Raw genomic sequence first — 13,243 nt, forward strand, 5'->3', positions numbered from 1 at the left:
TCCAAGTGTTGGCCTCAGGTACTTAAAATAGCTTGGTTGACTTGAGCATCAGCCTCATGGGGGGGGGTGCTGGGTAGATCCTGGTCCGGGTGCATGTGGAACTTTGTCTCACTATCTTCCCTCTTCTCACTTAAAAAGAAAATCAGCAAGTAAATAAATAAGTAAATAAATAAACTGGGACCTGAATGGCAAGAAGGTTGCAACCCCATGAGGCCCAGGAGAAGAATTCCAAATAGAGCAACACAGAGGCCCACCCAAGGTGCAGTCAGAGAAGCCAGTGCGGCTGTGGCTCAGGGAGCCAGGAGGAGCGGCTGGGCAGTGAGATCCGAGGGTGGGTGAGCTGGGCCACACCGGCCTCGCAGGCTGGGTCATGCCGGCCTCGCAGGCTGGGCCACACCGGCCTCGCAGGCTGGGCCACGCCGGCCTCGCAGGCTGGGTCATGCCGGCCTCGCAGGCTGGGTCAGGTTTGGGTTTTATTCTGAGAGCACTGAAGAGCCAGGGCAGGCCCAAGCAGAGGACTGGCCTGTCTGACTTAGCTTTCAGAAGAGTCATCGGATCCTTCTGGCTGTTGTGTGAGTGTGAGCTGAGACTGAGGCCAGCACAGAGCTGCGCGGTGGAGGCCTGAGACCCAGCAGGGGCAGGGGCAGGGGCAAGGACAGGGACAGGGCCAGGGGCAGAGGCAGGGGCAGGGGCAGGAACAGGGGCAGGGACAGGGGCAGGGGCAGGGGCAGGGGCAGGGGAAGGGGCAGGGGCAGGGGAAGGGGCAGGGGCAGGGGCAGGGGCAGGGGCAGGGACAGGGGCAGGGGCAGGAACAGGGGCAGGGGCAGGAACAGGGGCAGGGACAGGGACAGGGGCAGGGGCAGGGGCAGGAACAGGGGCAGGGACAGGGGCAGGGGCAGGGGCAGGGGCAGGGGAAGGGGCAGGGGCAGGGGCAGGGGCAGGGACAGGGGCAGGGGCAGGGACAGGGGCAGGGGCAGGAACAGGGGCAGGGGCAGGGACAGGGGCAGGGGCAGGAACAGGGGCAGGGGCAGGAACAGGGGCAGGGGCAGGAACAGGGGCAGGGACAGGGACAGGGGCAGGGGCAGGGGCAGGAACAGGGGCAGGGGCAGGGGCAGGACTGGAGCAGGGGCAGGGGCAGGGGCAGATGCAGGTGGAGGTGTGGCAGAGGCGGGGCGGGGACTAGGTGAGGCGAGTGAGGCACTCTCCTCGGGCGCCCACAATCTCAGTCATCCTAATAAGTCATATTTTGATGCAATATATAAAAAAGATCAAATCAGCAAATTGTGACCTTGTTCTATTCTAGCTGCCTTTTTTTTTTTTTTTTAATGTGAAGAAGAGATCAGAGTGGGGCAGAGGCATGCAAGTACAGGATCCAGTCCTGTTTTTATTTAAACTTTTGGTATTTTGTTCATCAGGGTTTTTTTTTTTTTCTTTTGCATTAATTTCGATTTTAAAAAATTGCATTGAAATATTTTTCTTCATGTCTGAGTGTTCTGACACCGCCCACCCCCACCCCGAGGAGTTTCACCTGTCCTCACCCTGGTCCTGGCCCTGGTGGAGGCAGTAGGTGGGGGACATGGGGACACATTTGGGGAGTGTGAGAGGGTTAGACGGGGGCTGAGAGTGAGGGAAAGAAAGGCTGTGCCTCGGCGTTCGGTGTGCACACCCGGGACGTGGCACCAGAAGGTGGGGACAGCGTTCCTGGCGCCATGGCGTGACTTGGGGGTTCAGCGAGAGAGAGCGGCCGGCTTCCCGGCACCGAGCCTGACCCCTGTGAACAGTGTCCATTAGCACTTCAGATTCTCTCACCTTGAGGACGTGGTGGCGAGCCCTTCCCCGAGGTGTCTGTGTGCCAGGCCCTGTTCTATGAGCCCCTTCCCAGGGCTTAACCTGTGTGTCCTCCCAGCTGCCCTCGTGGTGGGGCTTGGGGTGGGGATGGGGTCCGTGGGCTGTGGAGTGGGCATTGTTCGGGGTCCGCCCTGTGCGTGGCTCACCTGGCCGTAGGGAGCCCTGTGGAGAAGGCTGGCCGGATGGGGGGAGTGAGTGGTCTTCATTTCCCCTCAGCCTTGGGTTTCTTAGGACTGCAGGACTTGGGTGGTTCCCTGACAGGTCACGCCTGAGTGGTGGAGTCACACACAGGACACGCCTCCAGGGGCGTGCCCCACCCAGGTGTGGAGCCACCTGCTGCTTCGTGCACGTCCCCGTTTGCTGGGCCCGGGACACCATCACGCTGCCGGCGCCTGCCTCCCAGGCCAGACCAGACAGATGTGCCCCCTCCATTCTGGGCTGGCAGCAGGTGGATTAGGGACTTGGAGTGCCGGCTCCTTGTCCAGTCACCTTAAGAACAGATGTGAGTGTGTTAGCCACTGCCCGGGCCTCCCTCCCAGCCCTCCGCCTCTCCCCAGGCCCAGGCGTCCAGGACACCAACTCTGGCAGCTGGCCCCCTAGGGAACCGATGACCAAGTCTGTCCTCCAAAAAGCTCACGGCCCCAGCCCCTGGCATAGTGTAGACGTGACCAGCGCTCTCGTACACCGGCTGGGTGAGGGTGTGTTCTGGGTTTTCCCTCCAGGCAACGAGGACATGGGGCTGAAGGAAGGAGTGTTTCTCTTCTCAGCGCTGAAGGTGGCTGGTGCCCACGCGGGGCCCACGCTGGGTCTTCTGACGGAAGGGGCTTGGTTGGGAGAGGGAGAGAGCGTCGCCGGGAGTCACCTGCCCCGGGTCTGACCCTGCTCTGCATGTCCAGCTCAGCGACACGAGGAATGTTACCTCAGCCCTTGGTGTCACAGCAGAGGTGGCCACAGAGCCTTCTGGACTGGATTATAAATGATACGACTCGTGTCAAACGCACCTGCTGCGTGGTCTGCACTCGGAGTTCAAGGAACGGGAGCGAATGTCTAAGGGCATTTTGGTCCCCAGGAAGGAGAGGCCGCTGGTGTTTGTTTCCGGGGATTTCTGAAGGCCTGACTGCTGAGGTGTCGGGAGACTGGCTGGACCCCCAGCTCTATCCAGACTGGGGGCCTCGCCCTGGAGGGCCAGGGGAGGGCCCATCACAGACCCATCTCCCTGGGGGGGCTGAGATCCGGCCAACAGGCCTGCCCGGGGATGGGCTTGGGGAAGGGGATGGGGGACCACCTGCTCTGGGGCGCTTTAAATGCAAGCACCTTGGGGAGAGGGAGGGCGAGCGTAGGGGTGGGGACTGGGGGCTCTCGCTGTATCTGACACCCACGGAGAATCTAGCCAGGACTGCTCAGGAGTCAGCACGTGACCTGAATGGCCTCCGTCCTGACTGCCATCCAGCTAGCTGCGGGGTCCCTGTCTCCTGACTGTGACCATTGCTCACCTGTAACAGCCCCTCCCCTCACAGCGTTGTGCCGATTAAGTGAGCTACTGTAGGTAAAGTGCGAGAGTACTCTGCCAAAGTCCTCGGTAAGCAGCAGCTGCCGCCAGGGGCCCAGCCCTGTGCCAAGTGCTTTACCCCTGCTGCCCCCAGTCCCTGTGACCCTGAGAACTGTTTTGTGGGTCACCCAGCCGGTAGCAGCTGAGCTGGGCCTGGCACGGGCTGGCTGCCTCCACAGCCTGCTCCTTTCACCAGCCCCTGCCGCTCCCTCTGTACTGCCCGGGCTCCTGGATTTGGGGGAGTCCGCTTCCTGGCACGGATGGGACTTCTGGGTCCAGGAGCCATTTGAGTTTTAGCCATCATCTTGGACCTGGGCTCTGTTGACATCCAGGCCCACTGGCGTTGCCATGGGAACGCTTGAGCCAGGGCTGCAGGTACTCCCTCCCCACCTGAGAGGACGGGAGCAGCCCTGCAGGAGGGGCTGGGCACCCAGCTGGAGGTGGCCAAGAAGCAGAATTATGGGGAGCAGAGGCCTGGGGTGCCCAGGAGACCTGGCAGCCAGCTGGGCAGAGGTGGGACCCCAGAGGACCCAGGCCTCCAGCATGGCCTCTGGGTAGAATTCAATCAGAAGGGGCCCTGGGGTGCGAGCTGAAACTGAATTCCAGCCCCGACTCTTCCACCGACTTGCTGTGTGACGGGGAGCCAGTCACGTTCCCCTCCTTTCAAGGTTGCTGACTCCTAAATGAGGCGCTAGAGGTAACCTCTTTGGGGCCCCTCGCCTATGGCCATTAGAAATTTTGTGAGAGGATTCCAACCGGGCTGGTGCTGCCTGGGCCTTCAGCACCAGCAGAGGGCAGCACCTGCCAGGCGAAGGGTCCAGTGGTGGCCGCATTCCTCAGAGGGGCACCTTCGAGCAGTGCCCCCTCTGCCTCCTTCCCCTGCCATCAGCCCGGGTTTTCTAGCAAAGCCCTTGAAAGGGCCAGGTCAGCTCTTCCTATTGCTGTCTCAGCCAGAGAGACAGACTGGCAGGATCTAGTTCAGGAAACAGGCCCCAGAGAGCCCCCTGGCGTGGATTTGGGGGACGCGGTTACAGGGGGAGCAAGCAGCTGGTGGCTCTCGGTGACAGCCTGTCACAGATGGATGGAGCCCCCGGCCCCTGTGGGAAGCCTGCACAAGCCACCTAGCCCTCTGTCCTGTCGGGCTGGTCTGCAGAGTGGTTCTGATGACCTGGGGGTCCCTCCATTGTGCTGCTCTGGAGGCATGCAGGAAGGTCAAGGAGGGAGGTGGGCACGGGCCAGGCCCTGTTACTCACCTTCCCTGTGGTCCAGGGCAGCTGCGGGTCCCCTGTGGACCTCATTGTCCCCATCTGTAAAATAAAGGGGGGTGGGGTGGGAACCTTAACTGGAGGCTGGTCAGTATGAGAAATCCTTGGGGTTCCCGGGGTATCCTTCAGGCTCCCTCTAGCCAGAAGGTTCTAGGGGGGTGATGGTCCAATGCGGGTGCACAGGCACCTCCCAGAGATCCTGGGAAACTACCCCCTCCGCCGGCCCGCCCTCAGGGATTCTCATTTGGGGCCAAAGGGGAGCCCAGGAATCTGTAGCTCTAACAGCTCCCAACCCCTGCAGATGGTCCAGATAAGGGCAGCCTGACCTTTAACCCTGCACGTGTCCGTCTCTGTCTCCACAGCTTGGGGCTCTGGTCCACAGTCCTGTCAGCTGTCCCCTGCTGGGCTTCTCGGCAGTCAGCACCTCCCTCCCACAGGGCTACCTCTGGGTGAGTAACCCCTGTCCCCAGCCAGGAGTTCTGGCCTCAGGACAGGAACAGGGAGGGTAGCACCTGGGAGGGGGTGCTGGAGAAAGCTCCCATTTTGTATACTTTACCCGGCAAGGTCTTCCTGGGAACCTCTGTCCCAGGCTCTGTGCGTGGAGTTGGCAGGTGCAGCCTCACCAGGCACAACATATATAAGGGAGCATGACTCTTGCAAATGGCTGTAGTCCCAGGATGGACATGAATGGGAGCTGTGCAGAGTGCCGGGCGGTGGGGCCTTCTCCCAGGGCCGGGACACAGGGCCGGTGCTGCCCTCCCCTCTCCCAGGACCAGGATGCAGGGCCGGTGCTGCCCTCTCCTCTCCCAGGGCCGGGATGCAGGGCCGGTGCTGCCCTCTCCTCTCCCAGGGCCGGGATGCAGGGCCGGTGCTGCCCTCTCCTCTCCCAGGGCCGGGACGCAGGGCCGGTGCTGCCCTCTCCTCTCCCAGGACCGGGATGCAGGGCCGGTGCTGCCCTCTCCTCTCCCAGGGCTGGGATGCAGGGCCGGTGCTGCCCTCTCCTCTCCCAGGGCCGGGACGCAGGGCCGGTGCTGCCCTCTCCCATAGGGATCCCAGCCCACCTTTCTGTCCTCGGGGTTCCTGGCAGAGCCTCCCTTGATTCAAATTGATAACCCCCATGCTTCCTGTGGTGCCCTCCTGTGGACACCCTGAGGTTCCAGCCTCACCACCCCTCTAGCCAGCCTCTTAAGTTTCCTGCTTATTCCTGTCTTGGAATAAGCAGGCAATTGGCAGGAAAACTCTGGCCTACCCTTCAGAGTTCAATTCAAATGTCCCTTCTGAGGGTGATTTGTTCTTCACCGTTTCTCCAATATCTAGCATATGGTATATACATCCATCCACCAATCCACCCACCCACCCATCCATCCATTCATCCATATATTCTTCCTTCCTTCCTTCCTTCTTTCCTTCCTTCCTTCCTTCCTTCCTTCCTTCCTTCCTTCCTTCCTTCCTTCCTTCCTTCCTTCCTTCCTTCTTCCTTCCTTCTTCCCTGCATCCATCCATCCCTCCCTCCCTCCTTTCCTCTTTCTTACATCCATCTACCCATCCAAGTATCCATCCATCCATTCATCCATCCACTCATCCATTCATCCATCCATCCATCCACCTACCCATCCATATATCCTTCCTACCTCCCTCCATTCCTTCCTCCCTCCTCCCTCTTCCTTCCCTTCTTCCTTCCCATCCATCCATTCATCCATCCATCCATCCATCCATCCATCCATCCATCCACTCATCCATCCATCCATCCACTCATCCATCCATCCATCCACTCATCCATCCATCCATCCATCCATCCATCCATCCATCCATCCATCCATCCATCCATCCACCCACCCACCTATCCAACCATCCACCCAATCAATCATTTACCCATCCAACCATCCAACCATCCACCCATCTATTTATCTATCTACTCATCCATCCATCCATCCATCCATCCATCCATCCATCCATCCATCCATCCACTCATCCATTCCTCCATCCATTCAGCAAGTATATGTTGAGTACCAACATGTGCTAGACACTGAAGTAAAACAATGAACAGGCAGAGGACATTTAAAAGGGGCAGAGTGTATATTCACTATTTGTTGATTGAAATTTACCCTCAAGACAAGGAACTAGAAAGCTGACTGGGTAACTAGTCCACCTGAACTTCTTACCTGTCTTCCTTTGGGCCCTGAATCTAACTTGCTGCCATGGAAGCTGGGGACAAGTGGCCTTCAGTGACAGCAGGGTGCATGTGGGCAGGAGGGGTATGCTCCTCTCAATTATCAGCGGCAAGTAGAAGTTTGAGACAGGTCACTGGGAGGGCAGCAGTTAAGCTCCGCCTCTGCTCTCACGGTTCCTCCTGACGGCTTCTTTGGGTCTGTCTCTGCCCCAGGTCGGAGGTGGGCAGGAGGGTGCAGGAGGCCAGGTCGAGATCTTTTCCCTGAACCGGCCCTCGCCCCGCACGGTCAAGTCCTTCCCACTGGTGGCCCCGGTGCTCTGCATGGAGTACATCCCGGAGCCGGACGAGGGGGAGAGTGGAAACGGAGACAGTGAGGAGAGCCACACGGCTGCTGACCCCTCGGCTGCTGTGCATCCGACCATCTGCCTGGGGCTCCAGGACGGCAGGTGAGTGGCCTAGGGTGGAGAGGGCTGAGATGGCAGGGCGGGCGGGCAGGGCCGGCTGTTCTGGTCAGCTTGTTGCCCACCCATATTCCTGGGAGAAGGAGGGGGGGACTAGGGCTGCCCGATGTGGGAGCCGAAGTGTCAGGAATCCTTGTCACGTTAGCCGAGACCCTTCCTGGACTGCTTCCTGCACACTGGCTCCCTCCGGGGCAGGGGAACCGTGGGGTGAGCTCTGGCATTCGTATCAGCTGGAGCTGGGCTTGAGTCCACCCTTTCCTTGCTGCGATCTTGGGGCTCACCATTTAACTACCCTGAGCCTCAGTTTCCCCTCTGTAAAGTGGGGATTAGAATTCCTCCACGCAGGGCCACTGTGAGAGTCCAAGAGGTGGGACACGTGAGCCTTCAGTTCACTGAGCTGTTATTGATGGCGTCCACCTCCCTGCTCAGGTGAGGGTCCCGGGCATGCATCCGTGGGCGGAGTGGCTTCCCCATTAGACGTCCCCCGAGCTGCTGAGTCAGCAAACACGTCCGTGCAGTAAGGGGAGCCCCAGCCAGAGCTCTAGCCCGCTGGGATCCATGGCCACGTCCAGTGGTGCGGGTGGAGAATGAACCTCCATCCGGATACTTGGCAGGTGAAGGTGGAGATTCATGAGGACCCTGAGATGGGCCACACTCCTCGTCCTCCCTGCAGTTCTGTGCTGTCTGCTCCTGTCCTCCAGTGGGAGGACATGGGGAGGGGGAGGTTTCCTGAGCACCTACTGTGTGCTGCTCCCTGGGCCAGGGCCTGTGAGCCTCACAGCAGCCCCGCTGTGAACGGTTCCTCTGTTTCCTGCAGAAGAAACTCGGGGAGAAGCAAATGGCTAACACATGTAGAACCAACCTGGAGACTTGAGGCTCCAGGAAGTCCGGGTCTAGGTGGGCAGCCCAGTGCCGAGGAGGGGCCCGGAATAACACCTTTTTTTGTTCTTACTGAGATAAAATTCATATAACGTAAACGTCACGGTTTTAAAGCATACAGTTCAGTGGCTTCCAGTACGTTCATGATGTACAACCATCACCACTCTACAGTTCTAGAACATTCTCAGCATCCCCAAAAGAAAGCCTGTCCTGGTTAAGCAGTCACGCCCATTTCCCCCCGGGAACCACCCTCCGCTTCCTGTCCCTGTGAACTTGTCTCTCCTGCACGTTTCCTCCACGTGGACTCAGTGTGCGGCCTTCACGCCGGCGTCTCGCTCAGCGTCACGCTGTCCAGTTCATTCACGTGCACGTGTCCGTGCCTCCTGCCTCTTTATGGTGCGGGGTAGGCACCGTCACCCCGTTTTTGGAGAGGACTGAGCTCGGTGGTCCGGGGTCGATCAGGTGGGCGGTGGCTTGGCTGGATTTGCACCCAGGTCTGTGTGACCCTAAAAACCCAGGTCAGCACCTTTACTGTGCTGCCTCTGGAGCAGCCCCCTAAGTCTTCCACAAGACAGAGGCCCGGGAGAACCATCCTCAGAAGGCCACCCATGAGCTCCCCAAAGGTGGACAGAAGGGCTGGTCACACAGCAGGGGACCTCGCTGGCAGAAGGGAGCCCCAGGCCTTCTCCCCTGGCGGGCGTGTGGCGGGTCAGCCAGTCACTCGGGCCTCTCCCTGCAGCATCCTGGTTTACAGCAGCGTGGACACGGGCACCCAGTGCCTGGCGACCTGCAGGAGCCCCGGCCTGCAGCCCGTGCTCTGCCTGCGGCACAGCCCCTTCCACCTGCTCGCCGGCCTGCAGGACGGGACCCTCGCCGCCTACCCTCGGACCAGCGGTGAGGACGCGGGGCTGGGCGTGGTGGGGGCGGCCCTGGGCACCGGCCGGGAGCCAGGTCCTGTACCGGAATGGTTGTGGGAGGCAGGCCAGGGAGGAAGCTCAGAAACCAATCAGGGTGTCTCAGAGCTGGGGGGACTGGAGACCCCTGATCCCCATGGGGGGGCGCCCGCAGGAACGGGGTGCTCACTACTACACATGTAGCTCAGCCCATCGGTGGGAGACTTTGTGGATAAGAGCAGGGATTCTGGGCTCTGATAGGCCTGGCTTCTGGGCCTGGCTCTGCCCTGATGACAGCTGTGTCCACGGGTGAGCGGCTTCTCCTCCTCATGCCTCGTCCCCCATTTTTAACACAAACCTGCCACGTATGGGTACCGGCAGACTAAACCACCCAGTGAAGGCCAAGCACAGGCCTGGCACAGTGAGTGCCCAGTGGGGTCGAGCATCTTAGTCTCTCTGATTTTACCAAGCCGCCGACAGCACAGGTTATGACGACTGGGGCACAGGTTATGACGACCGGAGCACAGGGCTAACGGTGTCTGAGCTGCTGTGTTCTAGAAACCCAGTAAAGTGCTTCCTGTTTGCGCGTTATCTTAATTGTTGCCAGGGCCCTTGAGAATTGCCTCCTCTTTATAGGCCCAAATGCTGAGGCTAAGGGAGGGGGTGGGGCTTGTCCGCAGCCACACAGGTGCTGTGGTCCCCTGTCCCCTGTGGTTTGTTCAGCGCCCAGTCTGATGATGACGGGCTGGGTGGAGAGGGTAGCTGCCCCCTGTGCCCCCTGTGCCCCCCAGAGAGGGCTGACAGGTCTGAAGCTCTGTGGCTGTCCAGCCCTCCCTTCCTCCCCCTCCCTCCTCCTCCCTCCATCTCCCTCCATCTCTCTCCCACGAGCCTCTAATTGCTGCGTCATCACAGCCTGTTGCGGGGTTATAAACGGATATTTGTACTGAGCTATTTTTTTTTTTGCCACTTGGCACTGTGTTGGTATTTTTAATTAGCTTTTGATAAGGCATTTATAGTTTTTAATTAAAGGGGGAAGAGGGAGGGAAAAAAACTCCTCTCACCGTCAGAGTATGCATGTGAATGCAAATATGAATATGAGCTCAGATCTTGGGAGATGACACAGGGGTTCCAGAGGGACCCCCAGCCTGTGGCCCCCACTGAACACGGTGAGCCACACACACCTGGCCCCACTCTGGTCCTCTTGGTCCCCAGTGTGGGCTGCATTTGCCCCTTCTCCTCCCAGTTCCTGACCCATCAGTCGGGGTGCCCAGGTTAGGAGGAGGGGGGCATATGGGTTTGCTGGGGCTGCCCTGACAAGGACCACAGACCGAGGGGTTTAAACCACGTAAATTTGTTGTCTCACGGTCTGGAGGCTAGAAGTCCAAGGTCAGGGGTTGTCAGGGCCACGCTACCTAGGAAGGCACAAGGAAGGACCGTTCCAGGGCTGTCCCCAGCTTCTGCAGTTCCTTGGCTTGTGGCACATGACTCCAGTCTTCCCACGATGTTCTCCTTGAGTGCGAGTCTGTGTCCAAATTTCCCCTTTCTATAATAACACCCGTCACATTGGATTAGGGGCCCACCCTACCCTGGTATGACCTCATCTTAACTAATTATATCTGCAATAACCCTATCTCCAAATAAGGTCACATGCTGAGGTACTCGGGGTTGGAAGTTGAACACATACATTTTTAGGGGACACATTTCAACCCATAGGGGGTTTCGGATTTAACCACTGGCTTTCAGCCCGGCCACCGGACACCACTGAACTCCACACTCTCATTTTCTAGGTGGAAAGGGACTTCCCAAAGTCTCAGAGGTGAACTGAGACCTGAACCCACATGTCCTCTGTCTGGGGCTAGAGCCCCCTCCACACGGAAGGGGGCCGGGACCTCCCTGAGCAGAGCCAACGGCCGCGGGGCCTGGAGGAGAAGGCTGAGGCGCCCTTCCCACCTTGCAAACATTTGTTCACTGGGTACCTACTATGTGCCACGGATATGGTGGCCAGCAGAACCGATATGACTCTGCCTTCGCAGAGTTTATAGAGGGAGATGGCAGTCGTCAAGTGAACACAAGGGGAGGTGACACTTGTGTACCATGCCGGGGGTCCTTAAGGAAGAAACAGGGTGTCAGGCTGGAGCCTGATCCTTCTGAGCCGGTCGGCAAAGGCCTCTCCAAGGAGCAGGATCCCGGAGATGAGTCCTGAAGAGGAGGTGGCCAGGCACGTGGAGAGTTGAGGGAATGGTGTTCTCAGCAGAGGGACCAGCATGTGCAAAGGCCTGGAGGCAGGAGAGGGGTTGGTTTGGTGGGAGGACCCGGAGAGGGGGCCGTCTTGCTGGGCAGTAACCAGAGGGGACAGTGGTGTGAGGCGAGGCCTGGGAGCAGATACTGGGTCCTATGGGCCTTGGGGTTGCCTCTGTCTGTGGGGAGCGGAGGGAGGTGTTGGAAGTGGTAGGCACTGTGCCCCCTCTGGCTAGGGGGCAGGAGTAGAGGCAGGGAGACCAGCTGGGAGGTTGGGCAGCCACAGCCAGCTGGGCGGCGAGTCTGGGTCACCCCGTCCTTGTCCTCGTGCGCCCACCCTCGGCGCCTTTGGTTTGTTTTGTCCAGGAAAGCCTATGGGAGAGGCTTGCCTGGTGCTTCCCCCTCCTGTGGTGCCCTTCAGAGGTGGCGGGGCAGGAAGGGAGGCTCTCAGAACATGATGCACAGAGTCAGGGGCGGGGGATTCCTCTCTATTGCCTTTCACCTGGGCTGCCTGAGGCTGGGACTGGGGTCACCAGCCTGACCCATGACCAAGCTGTGGAACCTCCTGCAGACTCACCAAGGCCCTGGATAACCCTCAGACACCCCAGTTCAATCCCAGCCCTGGAGCCCTGTGCCTGCTGAACCCACCTCTGGTGCCCCCTGGTGGCCGGGAGGGTCCGGGGGTTGTGAATGATCCAGACCCTTATCTTGGACTTGGAGCTGGTATAGGATCAGAGGTTACCGTCCTGCCTGGGTTTGGTGGAGACCAAGGCTGGATAAAACTGACATTCCTGGCCCACACTCTGGCTCAATCCAAGCAAGCAGGACTAGAAATATTAACCTCGGATTTGTCCAAGTCCTGGAGGACCTGTGGAACCAGCAGCTTGGAAGTGACTGTGAGGAATCCAAGGCCACCAGGTCACTTGGAGTCCTGGTCTGTCTGAGCTGGAGGGGCGTCAGAGTTCAACCTCCAGCTGACAGATGGGGAAACTGAGGTCAAGACCAGTGTGGCCCTGTGCAATGCCGGTGGCCGAGGCCAGGCAGGTCCACATTGGATTTGGGCAGACGGTAGAGAAACTGCAGAGCTGGAAAGCACTGGGTCATTCCTGTTTAATCAAGTCTTGCAACAGCAGCCGAGCAAACAAACAGAGGAAACCACTTGTCAGACAAACGGACAAAATGGCCCCTCAGAGTGGCGTGCAGGCAATCCGCAATCCCCGATCCACCGCCCTGAGGGCAAGCACCCATAGCCTTACATAGACTATACACACATGGTGCTGCCCCATGCTCATACACCAATCAGGCAAAGTACGGGTGAGCAAGCCTAACACAGCTGTTTTCCCAACACCATGGTAGTTATTCATTTACTCACTCATCAAACACATATTCAGTGCCCTGAGGTGTCGAGCACTGAGCAGGACCCAGGACCCAGGACCCAGAGAGGAGCCAGGTGGCCACTATCACTGCCCAGTCCTGCGTTTAAGCAGAGCTCCCTGGGTCCCTTTGTCCCCTCATCTCTGCGGAGGCACAGAAGCATCACCAGGGTGGGGTGCAGGGGTGGGGTGTCCCTGATTAGATGCTGGTATGGGCCAGGCCCCCCCCCCCCTGCAGGAGCCGGATGATGGAATGGGTAGGGGGCTGGGCTGGGGAGGCAGGTGGCCTGGGGTTGCACCCCGCTCTGTGACTGGGCTTGCTGCGTCACCTCTTGGAGTCTGAGTTTCCTTACCTGTAAAATGGGGACAGAGGCAGCCCCATGGCACAGGCTGGCTGTGGAGGCCAGTGCGGTCAGTTACACAGGTGCCCGGATGGAGCCTGGAGTGTGGGCTTGTGCTTGTGACCTTCCATCTCACTGGTTGTTACCGTCCATATGACTGACTACCAGACACGGGCTCCCCTTTGGGTCCCTCTCGGTCTCAGTGGCTTTTACTCTGTGTCCGGCC

The 13,243-nt window shown here is 59.3% G+C and overlaps 1 protein-coding gene across 13 annotated transcripts in view; it reads left to right on the forward strand.

Moving 5' to 3' along the window:
* The window catches only part of ARHGEF10L (Rho guanine nucleotide exchange factor 10 like), a 170,888-nt gene that overhangs the window by 124,607 nt on the left and 33,038 nt on the right, over positions 1-13,243 (forward strand). For all 13 annotated transcript variants that reach the window (XM_066375213.1, XM_066375215.1, XM_066375211.1 and 10 more), the window contains 3 exons: positions 5,025-5,111; positions 7,046-7,278; positions 8,912-9,066. In XM_066375213.1, coding sequence (XP_066231310.1) covers positions 5,025-5,111; positions 7,046-7,278; positions 8,912-9,066 — 475 coding nt within the window. The remainder of the gene's footprint in view (positions 1-5,024; positions 5,112-7,045; positions 7,279-8,911; positions 9,067-13,243) is intronic.

This window comes from Saccopteryx leptura, chromosome 3, assembly GCF_036850995.1.
Source record: "Saccopteryx leptura isolate mSacLep1 chromosome 3, mSacLep1_pri_phased_curated, whole genome shotgun sequence".
Taxonomy (NCBI): domain Eukaryota; kingdom Metazoa; phylum Chordata; class Mammalia; order Chiroptera; family Emballonuridae; genus Saccopteryx; species Saccopteryx leptura.